This window comes from Pimephales promelas, chromosome 17 (genome assembly GCF_988280905.1).
Source record: "Pimephales promelas chromosome 17, fPimPro1.hap1.1, whole genome shotgun sequence".
Classification (NCBI taxonomy): domain Eukaryota; kingdom Metazoa; phylum Chordata; class Actinopteri; order Cypriniformes; family Leuciscidae; genus Pimephales; species Pimephales promelas.
Genome location: NC_142785.1, coordinates 33,821,978 through 33,839,158, shown reverse-complemented (window position 1 = coordinate 33,839,158; position 17,181 = coordinate 33,821,978). Strand labels below are relative to the sequence as shown.

At 39.6% G+C, this 17,181-nt stretch overlaps 1 protein-coding gene across 2 annotated transcripts in view; it reads right to left on the bottom strand.

Moving 5' to 3' along the window:
* Nucleotides 1–45: 45 nt before the first annotated feature.
* The window catches only part of ctbp2l (C-terminal binding protein 2, like), a 27,242-nt gene continuing 10,106 nt past the window's right edge, over nucleotides 46–17,181 (bottom strand). Inside the window, exons 1-10 of one of the 2 annotated variants that reach the window (XM_039651155.2) lie at nucleotides 13,828–15,241; nucleotides 9,889–10,043; nucleotides 8,674–8,818; nucleotides 8,316–8,522; nucleotides 6,448–6,662; nucleotides 5,434–5,564; nucleotides 4,370–4,497; nucleotides 2,821–2,935; nucleotides 2,102–2,179; nucleotides 46–1,127 (exon numbers count right to left, since the gene is read on the bottom strand). In XM_039651155.2, coding sequence (XP_039507089.1) covers nucleotides 2,113–2,179; nucleotides 2,821–2,935; nucleotides 4,370–4,497; nucleotides 5,434–5,564; nucleotides 6,448–6,662; nucleotides 8,316–8,522; nucleotides 8,674–8,818; nucleotides 9,889–10,043; nucleotides 13,828–15,223 — 2,559 coding nt within the window. In that variant the 5' untranslated portion in view covers nucleotides 15,224–15,241 and the 3' untranslated portion in view covers nucleotides 46–1,127; nucleotides 2,102–2,112. Of the gene's footprint in view, nucleotides 1,128–2,101; nucleotides 2,180–2,820; nucleotides 2,936–4,369; nucleotides 4,498–5,433; nucleotides 5,565–6,447; nucleotides 6,663–8,315; nucleotides 8,523–8,673; nucleotides 8,819–9,888; nucleotides 10,044–13,827; nucleotides 15,242–17,181 lie in introns of those variants that run through there. The other variant, XM_039651163.2, reaches the window with a different exon arrangement.

Genomic DNA, 17,181 nt, shown 5'->3' with positions numbered 1-17,181 from the left:
ATGTGAACGCTACAATTTGCAGTAAAACATTAATGCAACCAGAAATACAATCATAAAGCAGGAACAGTTTTGAACCTGCATGTTTTATTTGATCTGTACTGATGCTAAATGTTCACCTTGTACAAGAAACAAATACAAATAATCACAATAAAACAAACGTGAGAATCAGACAAACACCCTTCAATACAACAAACCCAATAAAAGAGACTCACACTCGACTATGATCACGGGAACACGGATCTAGCAACACAAACCTACCGGAGTTGCAAATTATTATTATTATTTTTAATTATCATCGAATGCAGTATTCATGAGATGTCACTTTATAAAAATACTAACATGAATGAAACAGCGAAGAGAAAATACGCAGATCATCTGTATTTATTCATTAGCAAGATTTGGTGGAGAAAAACGAAAAATTGTGATTTTCCTGAGTCTTGTAGCGGAGCGAAGCCGACGTGAACCGAAAACAACAACTCACACGATTTAAAATACCGAATGATCTTCATTTAAACCTCGTCATCTGCTGGAACGCTGAACCAATAGGAGAAAGTCATTGACTGTTCGTTAACAGAGGTCACGGTTTGATGAACAGACACACAAACAAAACACACACGCATGAAATATTTTGGTGTTTCACTCCTTGGCTAAAGTCTGAGAGCCCAGAGCGCTGAGCTGTCAATCATCCTGAAGGATGAGCAGTGGGCGTGGCTATTGCCTGATTTATTTTAATTAAATAATTCACACTTACGAGATGAGGAATAAACAGGCAAGATTGTGAAAAGAAACACTTCAAACTAACAAACTCCATTGTGTTCCTGTTTATGGAGGTAAAAGTGTCTGTCCAATCAGAGACGCTGTGCTGCAGTCACATGACCAAAACATCCTCCGAAACAGTACAAACTGAAACGTAAAGAGGCGGAGATTTCAGTCTGTAAAGTTCCTCTTACGTGGCATAACAGTGTGTGTGTGTGTGACGTTATTGCTCGGTCAGGTGTTCTCCGCTCTCCCGCTGGTTCGGGGACGGTGTCTGTGACGGGTGGTTCCCCGCGGGCATTAAATGGGTCACTGGCACCAAACCCGCCGGGAAGACCCCAGCTGACGCTCCGCCCACTCCTGATGGGAACCTGCGCGAGAGGGCAGAAGCTGTAAATAAATAATCTGTCCACTGACGTATGCTTTCTTATGTATTTGGCCGAGACTCAACTATTGAAGATCTGGAATCTGAAGGAGCAAAAACATGGAAACATTGAGAAAATCTGCTTTAAAGTTGCGTGTGTGTGTGTGTGTGTGTGTGTGTGTGTGTGTTGGCGATTGTGCTGCGCTCACTCACAGAAATACATGTTTTATATATTTACGGTAGGAAATTTACTAAATATCTTCCTGGAACATGATCTTTACTTAAAATCCTAATGATTTCTGGACCCTATTGATACACCCGTTCGACTCCACGGTTTTGTGATCCAGGGTCATAATTGTGTTGAGTTACTTTTAACGGGAAGCGATAAGTTACATTACGTTTGTGTTAGTTTTTCTGGTCTGGACTGGGCTTGCTTGTTTGTTTTTTAATAACAGCCATAAAAGTTGTATTTTTGGCGGCCCTTTGACCCCAGAAGTGAACTGAATAAGCCTCAGGCTGAAGCACATGCAGATGGACGCGTGTACAGTAGAGGGCGCTGTTAAAAACCCTTTCTGGACTGAAGAACAATAGCACTTACTTCAGCAATAAAACATTAAATATCAAACACAAATGTGATATTTATCTCAGAGTGGATCACTGAAGGCATTGGTTAATAAACTGAGATTAAATACATAAAGTATATTTGTGTCTTTTAATTATTGCAGGTTTGTGTAATATTCTGAGATTGCGTTTCTCTGTTTTTATTAGTTTTGAGTAATACGAAATCTGTGTTTTTGAGATGAGACGAGTAAATGTCTGCTCACATTTCTTCTAAACGTGAACATGAAGTTCTGAGCTTGCTATGAATGTGTAGAGTATGTTTCTGGAAAAAGCCTTAAAGATGTCGATCTCGATAGAGGAAGAGTATCAGTTCAACTATACACTGAGAGAGAGAGAGAGAGAGAGAGAGAGAGAGTTTACCTGCTCTTGGTTTAGGCATTGATTTTGTCTTGGGGGGCGGAGCCAGCCGTGATGGCGTGCAGTGATTGGTTGACGTGACTGCATGAGAGAAGCAGATGGGGGCGGGGCTCAGAGTTAAACTCATGTCATGTGACTGTTTAGGGGTGGAGCTTACAGGGTTTTATGCACTAATTATTCATGATGATCATGTCAGCGTGACTGTGGTAATACGTCATATGTGCTTGATGAAGGTTCATAGACATATACATTAGACGTCACCTTGGGGTTCTAAGCATGCGTCAAAACCGCCGCCATCTTGGAACAGGGGTCTTGTCATAGGAAGTAGCTAGGTAACGCTGCTATCTCTGCCTTTACTTCGAATTCATTGATGGTGGCGGACTTTTGTGCAGCGTATGAAGTTCACGGATGAAATCTGAACTAGGAAGAATGTTAAAAAAAAAAAAAAATGTCTTTCTGGAATCAATGATAAATGCATGTCTGACCGTTGGAACAAACCAAAAAAACAAGAAAAATCGCATTCATGCTGATTTATGGTGATTTTATTTCCGTTAGACCTGTGTCTGATGCATTAAAGTGGAGGGGCTCCCCTGTTTCAAGATGGCGGCTCTATTGACGCATTCGTTCCAATGAACTGCCGTAGCCAAGGTGAGGTCTAGTGTATATGTCTATGGATGAAGGTTAAGCAACAGCACAGGATGACTGCAGTGTGTGTGTCGTACCTGTATGTGGCGCCGTTGAGCTCCGGATGAACCTGCTGCTCCATCAGTCCCCAGGACCCGGAGGACACGAAGAACTCCTTATTAACGCAGTTCCTCAGACTGTCTGGAATACGACCTGACACACACACACACACACACACACGAGACCACTTTAAATCTCCAGAGCTCGGACAAATCATCGTTCTCAAAATGTAAATGTATTCTTCTGGGTAAACTGAATCTTCACAAAGCCAGAACTATTAAATGTAATCCTGGTTTTAGAATATTCTCCTCGCATATAAAGTCCATTTTTACTTCCTTTAATGTTCAAGAAACCAATGTGAAATTTATGACATGGTCATTATCCTGCTGGAAGTAGCCATCAGAGGATGGGGACATGGTGGCCATAAAGGGATGGACATGGTCAGAAACAATGCTCAGGTAGGCCGTGGCGTTTAAACGATGCCCGATTGGCACTAAGGGGCCTAAAGTGTGCCAAGAAAACCATTACACCACCACCAGCAGCCCAACAGTGGGAACAAGGCATGATGGGTCCACGTTCTCATTCTGTTTACGACTCGACTAAACAGAAATCCAGACTCATCAGAACGGGCAACATTTCTCCAGTCTTCAACTGTCCAGTTTTGGTGAGCTCTTGCAGATTGTCGGCTCTTTCTCCTATGTGTAGTGGAGATGAGTGGTACCCGGTGGGGTCTTCATCCGCCTCAAGGTTGTGTGTGTTGTGTCTTTGCTGCATACCTCGGTTGTAACGAGTGGTTATTTCAGTCAAAGTTGCCCTTCTATCAGCTTGAATCAGTCGACCTCTGACCTCTAGCATCAACAAGCAGGAGTCTGTTTGTTTATGTGTTTCTTAAATATCTCTTTATATTATTTTGCCTCAACTAGACTTCCATGGCATCTAACATCCATTACATTTACTTTCAGAATTTATAATTTATTCTCTGTCATGTACTGTTCTGATTGATTAATAGCCAGCTCATAGCCTATATCCATAGTCATAGTTAATATTATTAGGAATTTTAATATTTTAAATTAGAATTAAAAAATAATAATAATAATAATATTTTTTAAAAAATATATATTTAGTTATGTTTATGCATGTTTTTAGTATTATTATTATTATTTTTTATTTATATTGTATGAGTTATAGATGTGGAAATCTGTTGTCTAAGCTACTGGGATAAATAAAGTATCAAACAACAACAACAACAACAAACAACAAGGCATTTTGGCCCACAGGACTGCCATCGCATACTGGATGTTTTTCCCTTTTCACTCCATTCTTTGTAAACCCTAGAAATAAATCCCAGTAACTGAGCAGATTGTGAAATACTCAGACACCAACAACCATTGCTGAAATCCCCTTTCTTTCCCATTCTGACGTTCAGTTTGGAGTTCAGGAGATTGTCTTGACCAGGACCACACCCCTAAATGCATTGAAGCAACTGCCATGTGATTGGTTGATTAGATAATTGCATTAATGAGAAATTAAACGGGTGTTTCTAATAATCCTTTAGGTGTGTGTGTGTGTGTGTGTGTGTGTGCACACCTGTGATGGCTCTGCGTATCTCTGTGGCTGCCGCTTCCCTCATCTCTAGAGACGCTTGTTCGCTGTACCAGGCTGTGTGTGGCGTGCAGATCAGATTAGGGGCGTCTTTCAAAGGACCCTGCGCAAAACTACACACACACATATAGATTTTGTTAGAAATCATTTAAGAAATCAGTGCAACATAAATCAAATCTTCTCTCACAACAAAAATTGCCACAGAAAATAAAATTGTCGGGTGTAAATAAAACAACAGATGTAATGTTTCTGAAAGAGTCGCTTCTGATGTGTTAATATGATAAAGAAATACAATAAAACTGTGAAATATTATTGTAATGTAAATCATCTGTTCTCTATGTGAATATGCAGTAAAGTGTAATTTATTCCTGTGATGTTCAGCATCATTACTCCAGTCTTCAGTGTCACATGATCCTTCACAAATCACTCTAATATGAGGATTTATGATTATATGATAAACATTAATGATTATTATCAATGTTAAACATATTTTTGTGGAAACCGTGATGCGTTGTATTTCTCAGGATTCTTTGATGAATAGAACAGCGTTTATTTGAAATAGAATCTTTTGTAACATTATAAATGTCTTTACTGTCACTTTTGGTCAAAATAAATGAAAGCTAATTAATTTATTAGCTCACAAAAATACATAATAAAAATGAAAAGTGCAAAATATTCAAATAAAAAAGTTCAATTTAAAATAATATTAATGTGTGTTTTTAATTATTAATTATAATTATGTGTGTCGTCAGGGGAGTCAAGTCAAGTCACATTTATTTATATAGCGCTTTTCACAATACAGATTGTATCAAAGCAGCTTCACAGTGATAACATGAAAGTAGTACAACACAGATCAATAATATTGTTAAATATTAAATATTAAATAACCCCAACTAAGCAAGCAGAAAGCAAGGCCACAGTGGCAAGGAACCAAAACTCCATCAGATTGGATGGAGAAAAAAAAACCTTTGGAGAACCCTCTGGCTAACATTCATATTGTGTTTATATATAAATATTAAATATAAATATTGTGAGTGTGTGAGCATCACCTGAAGGGTTCGGTCTCGTGAACATCGAGAGCCGCTCCACGAATCCTGCCCTCCTTCAGCGCCTGAGAGAGAGCTTTCTCATCCACCAGACCGCCTCGCGCCGTGTTCACCAGGAACGCTCCCTGACGCATCTAACACACACACACACACACACACACACAGACTCAGATGGGTGTAATGATCCCTCTTCTCCAGAGGGAGGCGGTAGCAGACTGCGGGATCACCGGTTACTGGTTTAACCCTTATGCTGCATTAGGGACATTTTTGGTCTTTTGCAGTTTAATTTCTTTGACCATTTTGGCTGTTTTAATGCAAATGGTATGAAATTTGGCAAAATTGTGACTTTTTGGATACATGTAAAAAATGTGATCCCATTTTGCAAAATATGTATAACACACACTGTGTAGATCAAATAGTAACACTCAGCACCATAAAGACCAAAAATGGCCCATTGAAACCCATTAAAACTGAGGCTGTCATGATTTTTGCACAAACATCCTTTCATTTTGAAGCAAAAGCATTATATTTGCATTATATAGTGTATTCCACCAGATGACGTCACTACATATTAATTCCCTATGGGTGGAAATGCACCTTATTTTAGGCAATAGGCAATGTTTAATAGGTGGCCATTTTTGGTCTCTAACGCGCTAAGTGGGATTTTTTGCAAAGTGGGACTGTGATAATCCAAATCTAAAGTTTTCTCTTTGCATTTAGTTTATTGAAAATAATTGAATTTTTGTGTTTTTTCCTCTTATACAAATCGATGGTTTCGCAAACAAAACTGGTAATTAAAGGGTTAAAATCCTGAAATTGAATACATTTTTGGTAGTTATGATGAGGACTGATGCTGGTTAAAAGATTTAACTTGGTAAAAGTGGAAAATAATAATAATATATAATATTTTAGGCAATGTTTAATATGTGGCCATTTTTGGTCCTTAATGCACTCAACGGTGTTAAAAATCTAATGCAGCACAAGGGTTAAAAGAATGATTTGTGTTGTTCTCTGTACCTGTTTGATGGTGAAGTCATTGATGAGGTGATGGTTGTGTTCGTTCAGGTTGCAGTGCAGCGACACACAGTCGCTCTGGTAAAGCAGATCCTGAAGTGTGTAAACCCGCTGGACGCCCAGCGATCGCTCCAGCCCGTCCTGCAGGTATGGGTCGTAGAAGATCACGTTGAAGCCGAAGACTTTCGCCCTGACGGCGACAGCCTGTCCCGAACGACCTGCACAAACACCACACACAGCCTCCGTCAACCAGGATCATCATACTGCTGCTTTTTATACAGACGTGTGTATTATATATATATATATATATATATATATATGAAGAGTTCAGATGCAAAAGCCTCTAAGTGCCATTTGAAATTTTCTTCTAGAATGATCATTTTTATCAAGCTTGTATATTTAAGTTCAGTGATTTCACTTAAATGGCAATGATAATTACCTATTAATTGTTATTTAAGTGAAATTACTGAACTTAAATATACAAGCTTGATAAAAATCATCATTAAAGAAGAAAATTTCAAATGGCATTTAGAGGCTTTTGCATCTGAACTCTTCATATATATATATATATACAGTATATTAAAATTAAAGGCACAGACAGTGGCAGGAATATTAGGTTACTGTCACTTTAAGAGCGAATGTACTGATCTAATATAGTAATACTGACACAAATGCATTCACTCTCACCTGTTCATTTAAGACATAATCTACTGTGTTTACTGGGATACTCGCTAGGTTTTGACATATATCAGCGTATACATTTTCATAATGATGCAGCGCTGACTCGTCAAGTGTCGCTCAAGTTTGTTCACGTTTATGCATTGTTAGAATCATTTTTCGTAATAAAATGAACGAAAGTCTCATTTAATAATAATATATATAAAAATAAAAATAAAATAATACATTATATGTATATATTAAATTAAATGTTATATTTATTATAATTTTTTTGGTTATTCACAGTTACAGGTGTTTCATGTTCTTTTACATTAGACATGTAAATTCAGTCTATTTTTGTAATTTTATTATTATTTTCTTATATTTCAAAAATACAGCAAAAATCTGTAAAAATAAATGGAAAAAACTACTATAAAATTACAGATTTTTTAACAGTGTATGCACACAAATATATTTTAAATTTGTTTTATAATAATTTAAATATTAAACATATAATTTATGTATAATATTTATACATTTTAAATATAATAATATTTCAGTATATACATATAAACTATTTATATATATTGTTATATTGTTATTATAATAATAAAACATACATGTATACATATATTTATTATCATACTCCTTTAAATACTATATACGTAGATAGAAAATGTGTGTGTGTGTGTGTTTGGCCTGTCTGTCCAATATGACTTGTAGTTAATTTTGATTTAAAAAAAAAATAAACAAATAAATAATTGTTAATATTGTGTCTTGATTCGTATATATGAACACCAGACAGATCAGAACCGCTTCTAAACTATGTTTATATTCATTAATAGGGAAGATCTCAAAACGTCACCCCTGTTCTAATGATTTTGTGTATTAAAGACTGAAACTGTGCCGTGTCTAGTACTACAGTAATCCGTCTAGATGAACTATAGACACAATAAATAAACGCGTGTTGACATTGTGTGTAAACTTGAATGTCGTTTTTGCGAGATGATGATGTTCAATCATGTAGGCAGTCTCTTTGACATGTTCTGATGCCTGGCGATGGTTGTGTGTCACATGATCACTGACGGCCCACGCTCGGCCCTGTTCTAGCCCTGACGTCTGTGTTGTGTTTGACGGCTATTAGACGTCTTTTAAACGCAACATTGCTTGCTGGGAAGTTTATGTGTGTGTGTGTGTGTGTGTGTGTGTCTGACCGAAGCCGATGAGTCCGAGCGTCTCCCCGCGGATGCGCGCGGCCCCTGACGCCACCTCCCGGATCTGCTCGACGCTCTGGACGCGCGTCCCCTCGCGCAGCGCCTGATAGAGCCATGTGTTCCTGCGGTACAGATTCAACACGTGACACAGAGTCGAGTCTGCCGTCTCCTCCACTGCGGCTGAGGGGATGTTACACACCGCGATACCTGCACACACACACACACACACACATATACACAGAATTAACTTTATAGTAACTTTTCACTTTACCCTGTAAAGCCTGATTTATGAAATAATGATAGTACTAATATTCCAAAAAACGTATATGTGTGAATGCGTGTGTGTGTGTGTGTGTACCCATCTCTCCGGCGGCTTTAATGTCGATGTTGTCGTATCCGCTGCCGATGCGGATGATGATCCTGAGGGCTTTAAACTTCTCCAGATCTTCTCGCGTCAGTGTGATGCTGTGATACATCAGAGCGCCGACAGCCTCGTTCAACACCTGAAACACACACACACACACACACAGAGGTCAAAGAAGTCACTCACGAGTTAATCTGAGCTCATTAACTGTGTGTGGTCGGATGGTCACATGCACACTATCCCATGATGCCTCAAATCAATCACATTCATCATTTGGATTTTTTGAGAAACGTCTCAAATGAGCACTGATGATATCCCACAATGCCGTGCGTGAGAGTCTGTGTGAATGCGGCTTTTTTCAAATCAAGTTTTTAAAGGAGTAGTTCACTTTTGAAAAAAACTTTTGCTGATGATTTACTCGCCCCCGTGTCATCCAAGATGTCCATGTCTTTCTTTCTTCAGTCGAAAAGAAATGAAGGTTTTTGATGAAAACATTCCAGGATTTTTCTCCATATAATGGACTTCAATGGGAACCAAACGGTTCAAGGTCCAAAAGAAACTTTAAGTACAAACTGCAAACTTGTTCAAAGGGCTTTAAACGATTCCAGATGATGAATAAGGGTCTTATCAAGCGAAACGGTCGCTCATTTTTTTAAAAAATAACAAAGTTTAAGTTTTATAAGCTCAAACGCTCGCCTTGCTTTGAACAAATCTTTTTCCGAATCAATTGGTTCCTTTCTTTCGCCGAATGAACCAAATGATTCGGAAAAAGATTTGTTCATTTTGATGAACGAGTTCGAACAGGAGAGTCATGAACACGAACAGAGGAAGGCGAGCGTTTGAGCTTATAAAACTTAAACTTTGTTATTTTTTAAAAAAATGAGCGACCGTTTCGCTTGATAAGACCCTTATTCATCATCTGGAATCGTTTAAAGCCCTTTGAACAAGTTTGCAGTTTGTACTTAGTTTCTTTTGGACCTTGAACCGTTTGGTTCCCATTGAAGTCCATTATATGGAGAAAATCCTGGAATGTTTTCATCAAAAACCTTCATTTCTTTTCGACTGAAGAAAGAAAGACATGGACATCTTGGATGACATGGGGGCGAGTAAATCATCAGCAAAAGTTTTTTCAAAAGTGAACTACTGCTTTAAGCTTGAGCAACAGACTCGTGTGTGTGTGTGTGTGTGTGTGTGTGTGTGTGTGTGCACCTTCTCGTGGATCTCCTGAGTGGTCTGGGCGTCACAGAAGGCTACAGTGGCGAGGTCTTTGAGGATCGGCATCTCCACCGTACAGTCGCGGCCGTCCAGCAGCGCCACGAGAGGTCGGGGGTGATTCGGGCCATTCACCATCTGAGGCCGGATACCTGCGCACACACACACACTCCATCACACATGTATTCATCACTGCGGAATATGTCATTAAATAATAATAATAGAACATTTACAGTAATATGAAGCATTCAAAGTTTTATAAATCTCACGGATGAAAGTGTTTCACTTTGCAAAAGCAAAAAAGCTGAGAAATTACACACACACACAAACACACACACACACATGCTTATTCCTATTTAAAAAAATTTACAAAGAAATTATTTTCAAGAGGTATCAAGAAGCACTGTAGTGAAAGTAGGAGTACTCCATTGTTTATGTTGTTTGTTTGCTCTGTCATTTTTAGTTGTACTTTTTATTTTTGATTTTTATGTCTTGTATATATCTGTATAGGTGTATGGATGTATAGAACAACATGATGATAATAATATAAAATTGTAAATGTAAGACTGTAAGAATTTAAGGGGTAGGAGTATATAAGTTTTACTTCTTCCTACTCCTTTTCGCACATATAATAGACGTATGTCAACAGAAAAGAATTATACATATATATATATATTTTTGCGGCTCATTTGTTTTGATTTTTCCTAAGTTTTTTAAACATTGTTTTATTTTATATACTTTCTTTTTATGTTCGAAATAAAGATTTCAAATTCAAATTCAAAACACACACACACACACACACACACACACACTCACACACATCCTCTAAAAGTACGTAAAAAGATTTCACAGCATATTGTACTGTGCTATACTGTACTACACACAAAAATTACCAACATATGAAAAATATGAAATAAACAGTTTACAGGTGAAACTTGAGAAATAGAAGATCGTGCAAAAGTTCATTAATTTCAATAATTCAACTTAAACTCTTAAACCTTTATTTGTTATAATGATGATGATTATGGCTTACAGATATGAAAACCTTTTCACAATATTTTAAATTTGAATTTGGGGTTTTCATATCTATAAGCCATAATCATCAAAATTATCACAAATAAAGGCTTGAAATATCTCACTTTGCATGAAATGAGTCTATATAATATATTAGTCATTTCTGTTTATAAAGAATCGCGTGAAATATCAATGATTTACTAAACACACACACACACACACACACACTGCCTGATTGTAAAGTGTGTTTGTGCATCTTTAATCACAATAAACAACACTTGATTTTACACTTTGTCTCATTTATATGTAATATTTTGGAGTCACTGTATAAGAGAAAAGAGAAACTATGGAAGTGTGTTTCCGTCATGATAACACTATATCACACACACTTCTGAATGACAAAAGTGTGAGATAATAAAGTCGAAATTAACTTTTTATTGTTTTATTCTGTGGTGGAAACACTTCTGCAAAAATAAAACGGAAGGACTGACCAAAAAAACTAAAACAATGAAAACAAAGAGTGTGACACACGGTGTGTGTGTGTGTGTGTGTGCGGACATTCAATATCCAGGAGCCGTTCCATTTACAATCCATGAATTATTCACACTGACGTCCATATAGAGACAGAGACGCACGCTTCATGACACACACACACACACACACACACACACGGCAGCGGTGCTGAAGTCATCATTAAATGCTACAAAAGCTGCGTTTAAAACAATTGTCGTATTGAGTATTGAGATCTAAACTTAGGATTACATAACCACACACACACACACACACAAACGGACTCATCCTGCTGCACGCATAAGCTAATTAACCCTTCACTACCCATAATGCACTGCGGCCACAGGTGTTCTCAGCGTAAACAGGTTCAAATGATCCTACAGCGGGTCACGTGTCTCACACACACACACGTGTCACTGACCTGCGGTGGGATCCATCCGGGCGATTGGTCGGTGTGTGTGTGTGTGTGTCTGTGTGTTTGCCGGTGATCTGCAGACGCTGCTCTGTTTAACGCCACCGTTAATAAACTACTTATCAAACCAACCAACCGAGAGAGTTTAAGAGCAGCGACAGCCATGGAGAGCACCTCCCACTCACACACACACACACACACACACACACACACTGACTTTTATAAAATGTGTTTGTTAACATGCATTATTTATGATGCACACACACACATCTATGGGCCTACTTTGTTAACCTTTTTACGACATATTTTTGAAACGACAGCTAACATTATTTGTTTCAAACACGTTTCAACACTGAAGGTCAGAACACACACACACACACACACACACACACCAGTGTCCTGAACACCGACAACCTTCAGCCTAGCCTAGTGAGTCGTTTAAGACCTGCAACCAAACGTCACGAATCATCAGTTTTTTCATGAACACTCTCCAGCATTTCACTTGTAAGTTCTTGGCCTGAAAAGTCCGATAAAGCGCTTGAAGAGTTTGTGGAGCGCCGGTGTGTGTGTGTGTGTGTGTGTGTGTAGAGACGAGCACGCTGTCAGGGGGCCGAACTGTGCAGATCCTATTAACCCTAATGAGATTTCAGCCTCTAAGACTCTGATTAGGCCTGCAGTGAAGAACAGTGCTCAGCTGAAACCACACACACACACACACACACACACACCCTAAACACACCGGTTCTCGTTTGAAACAACGTATAATCATGGATCCAAAAGCGTGTGTGTGACATCGTTACAAGTTTTTGCTCAAAACAATAAAAGGCCCGTGTGTGTAAGTAAATAATCAGGTCTGATGGCGTCTCCTGAGCATTATGGGATAGCGATGACTCGTGATGGTCTTCTGGCAGTGACGCTTGTGCTTCATGAAACAGATTGAATACGTAATATCAATGTAGGCTTATAACCAACAGAGAATGAGACTCTCCTTTCAATGATAAAACACACAAATTCATGTTAGCAAACCACACACACACACACACACACACACACACACACTTAAGGTCAGTCAAAAACGCTCTATATTGCTACAGAGTTTCTCCATGTTTCTGGAGTCTCCTGGGATCTCTGGGATCACACACACACACACACACTGAATCCCACTAGAAAGCGCATATAAATAGTCTCGTGATCTAAAAACAGAGCTCTTATCCAAATCTGCTTTACACATCCACTATCTACTGCTGGAAACTCAGCACGTCAGAACGCATTTACTCTCTACATCATCCGTACTGTCAACACACACACACACACATCGCACATACTCAAACGCACTTATTCTAAACACGTACAGTAATATGAGATACAAGATGATAACATCATAAAATAAAGTGTGTGTTCTCGAGCGCCAAACACTGCACAGAACGCATTGCAAGTTTCAGTTTTCTGTCAAGCGCTGTCGTGTTAGCGGCCCTACGTTACACTCTTACAAGAAATGGTTCTATTTAGAACCAGAAATGGTTCCATCCCCCGCTTCATATATGGAACTCCAAAATGGTTCTATATAGAACCTTTTTTTTTTGGTAAAAGGTTCTATTGGCCAAGTATGGAACCCCAGGGTTCTATATAGAACCCTTTTTTTAAGAGTGTATAGAACCTTTTAGGGTTTCCAAATACCTTTTAAGGTTCTATATAGAACCTTTTCTTCTAAGAGTGTGATAACTAATGATCTTTACAACGGAAGTGCATCGATCAAAACTAACTTTATCCTAGAGCTTCTGTACAGCCGAACACTCTCGGTTTCACTTCATCTGGATGGATGTTCTGGTCGTCTAACTCTCAGTAGACTGCTTAGAATAAGTTGACATGTTGTAAAGGTCCTTAAACTCAGTATAACGTCTGATGGGGAGCATCCGCAGATATTAATTAAAGTGCTACTACAATAATCTCCTGTTATCTCTGTTGAAAGACTCGACTTGACAAAGAAGGTAAAGCGTTACTTGTGTCGGGAGACGCCATGGTGGACACGATGACGGGCGGTCCGGTCCGGCGGGTCAGTTTGTTATTGGGATTGACGGATTGGTGCTGGTGGGAAGACGACGCCGGGAGAGCGTTCCCGTCCACCGGAGCGACTCCTTTCCGCATGACCTGAGGACTGTGATGAGGACTGAGAGCCGGAGAGAGAGGGAGATTCGGCGGGCGCTTCATCAGCTCCATGGGGGAGTACGGGCTCGAGAAGGTTTTGGGAGCCATTCCCGGCGCGCTCGCGTTCTGCTGTTGAGCGGGAAGAGCCGACATGGCCAGGCCAGTGTGAGCGTTGAACATGGATAGTGGTCGGGATTGTGGATGAGAAGTGGGGAATCCAGCCGGGTTGATCGGGAGACCTCCCATCGTCCGGCCGGTTTGATACGTGGAGGTCTCGAGGAGATGTTGGGACGGGGCGCTGCTCGGTCGACGCCCTAAAAACTCTCCCATTCGGGGAGACACGGACTGCATGGCGCCGGGAGGCTGTTGGATGAGATGGGAGTCCATGTTGAGCGCTTGAGGCTGCATGTAGAGATCACTTCGATGGCTGAAGCTGTTGGATCGCCCTCGGATGGATGTCGTTCCGGTCGCGCCCGACTTACAATTGATCACCAAGCGAGACAACACACGTGCCTGTCCCAGATTAGGAGCGACGGAGCGGATGTCGTGATCTTCCATCATCGTGAGCATCGAGCTGGAGTCGAATCCATGCTGGAGGAGAAGAGTTATAGTGCTTTCCGAGAGACCCTCGGAACGGAGGAGAGAGAGAAATCCCGGATCCACGTTTCGCTTCGGGTCGGATCCTGGCGGGTGCTGCCCGGTTGAAAGCGGAATCGGAGCGGCCGGCAACATGGAGGATCCCGGATCGTACGCGGGATCGTAAGGCATCCTTTGGGACGCGACGGAGCCGTACACCTGTGTTCCCCGAGGAAGATTCCCATCCATGGGATCCACAACTATACAAGTGGACGACTCCACGGGGAAACCGTTCACCTCGCCGTAAACGTGTTCGGACGGATACCTGGAGTCGAGCCCAAAGCAAGCGGGAGAAGCGGCTCTGCTGCGGATACGCTGAGTGTCTGGGATCATCTTGATGGAGAGAGAATCCCTGTACAAGCGGCTGATCTCATGAGCCGAGGGAGGAGGAGGAGGAGGAGGAGGATTGGGAATAGGGCCGGGAGTGTTCGCACGAGCTTGTCCTTGATCCCAAGCGCTCCTGACCCCTCCTGCCAGCCCATAATGCGAGCCTGATCTGCTCAACATGTGTTGGTTTCCCTTGTAAAAGCCTTGCAGATCTTCAGGAGGCTGTGCTGAGAGTGCGATATCAAACGGGTAATAATCCGGCGGAGGAACGGTTCCTCGGACAGCCATGAAGATTCACACACACACACACACCACTCGTTTTTAGTGGGAGCGACCCATTATGAGAAAGAGTAACGAGCTCAATTTAATGGAACGGCTCCGACTCGAAGCCAAACACAAGTGAGGAACGAGGAAAGAGGAGAGGACGGTTGTGAGACGGGCAGGAGTTCGGTTTCACTCCTCAGGTTTCCCTGCGAAGGTGTGTGTGTGTGTGTGTGAAGGTAACATTTCACCCGAACACGAGCCAACCTTTCTTTCGGGCCTCGCTCGAGGTCATGCTATCATGTGACCGCAGGTAACGCTGAATTATTCAGTTCTGGAAACATAAGCAAGTCAGACAACATGAGAGCGCTTACGATACCAACCAAATACACTTCACATCTACACACAAGACGGATTCGGGTGCTGGAAAGATATATGAATGATCAATATATTAAATATTATTTCAAAATATACTGTCATTACATTTGAAGTGGATCGAAAAAGACGATTATTATTCAAAATTCATGTATAACTTTGATGAAAGGTTCAAATGTTGACGACTTTACAATATTCTGAATAATATATAAGGAATTGCTGCTTCTCATATAATGAAAATGTGTGTGTGAACATACATTCACATTTATATGGGAACATGTATGTGGAATATATGTACACAATAAAGGATACAACTTTTTGAATGTTTCATATAATGCTATTTTTGTCTTCATTTATAATTATGTTATATGTATTAATATATTGTCGTACATGGTCAATGCAGTTATTGCAGTGTATTGAAAAATATAAGCACTAGTTTCCCATTTATGGAAATGTATTATGTAATATATCGCAGTGTATTTTGCAGTATATTCCCATGTATTTGGGAATACATTTGGAAACACGTATAGACATGTATAAACACATATAGACACGTATAGACAGAAACATATAGACATGTATAGACACATATATAGACACATATATAGATAGACACATATAGACACGTATAGACACAGACACATATATAGACACATAGACATGTATAGACACATATATAGACAGACACATTTATACACATAGACACATATAGACAGAAACAGACACGTATAGACACATATAGACACATATATAGACACAGACACACATAGACACGTATAGACGCACATATAGACAAGTAGACACATAGACACAGACACATGGACAAAGACATATAGACACATATAGACATGTATAGACACATAGACACATATATAGAAACATAGACACATATATAGACACATAGACACGTAAAGACACATATATAGACACAGACACATTTATAGACACAGACACGTATAGACACAGACACATTTACACACATATAGACACGTATAGACACATATATAGACACAGACACAAATAGACACGTATAGACACATAGATATACATAGACATATATAGACACATAGACACATAGACACGTATAGACACATATATAGACACATAGACACATATAGACACGTATAGACACATATATAGACACATAGACACATATAGACACGTATAGACACATATATAGACACATAGACACATATAGACACGTATAGACACATAGATATACATAGACACGTATAGACACGTATAGACACATAGATATACATAGACATATATAGACACATATAGACACGTATAGACACATATAGACAAGTATAGACACATATATAGACACGTATAGACACATATAGACATGTATAGACACATATAGACACGTATAAACACATATATAGACACATAAATAGGCACATATAGACACATATAGACATGTATAGACACATACAGTATATAGACACATATAGACATGTATAGACACATATATAGACACATATAGACACGTATAAACACATATAGACACATATAGACACATATATAGGCCCATATAGACATGTATAGACACATATAGGCACGTATTAACACATATATAGACACATATATAGACACGTATAGACACA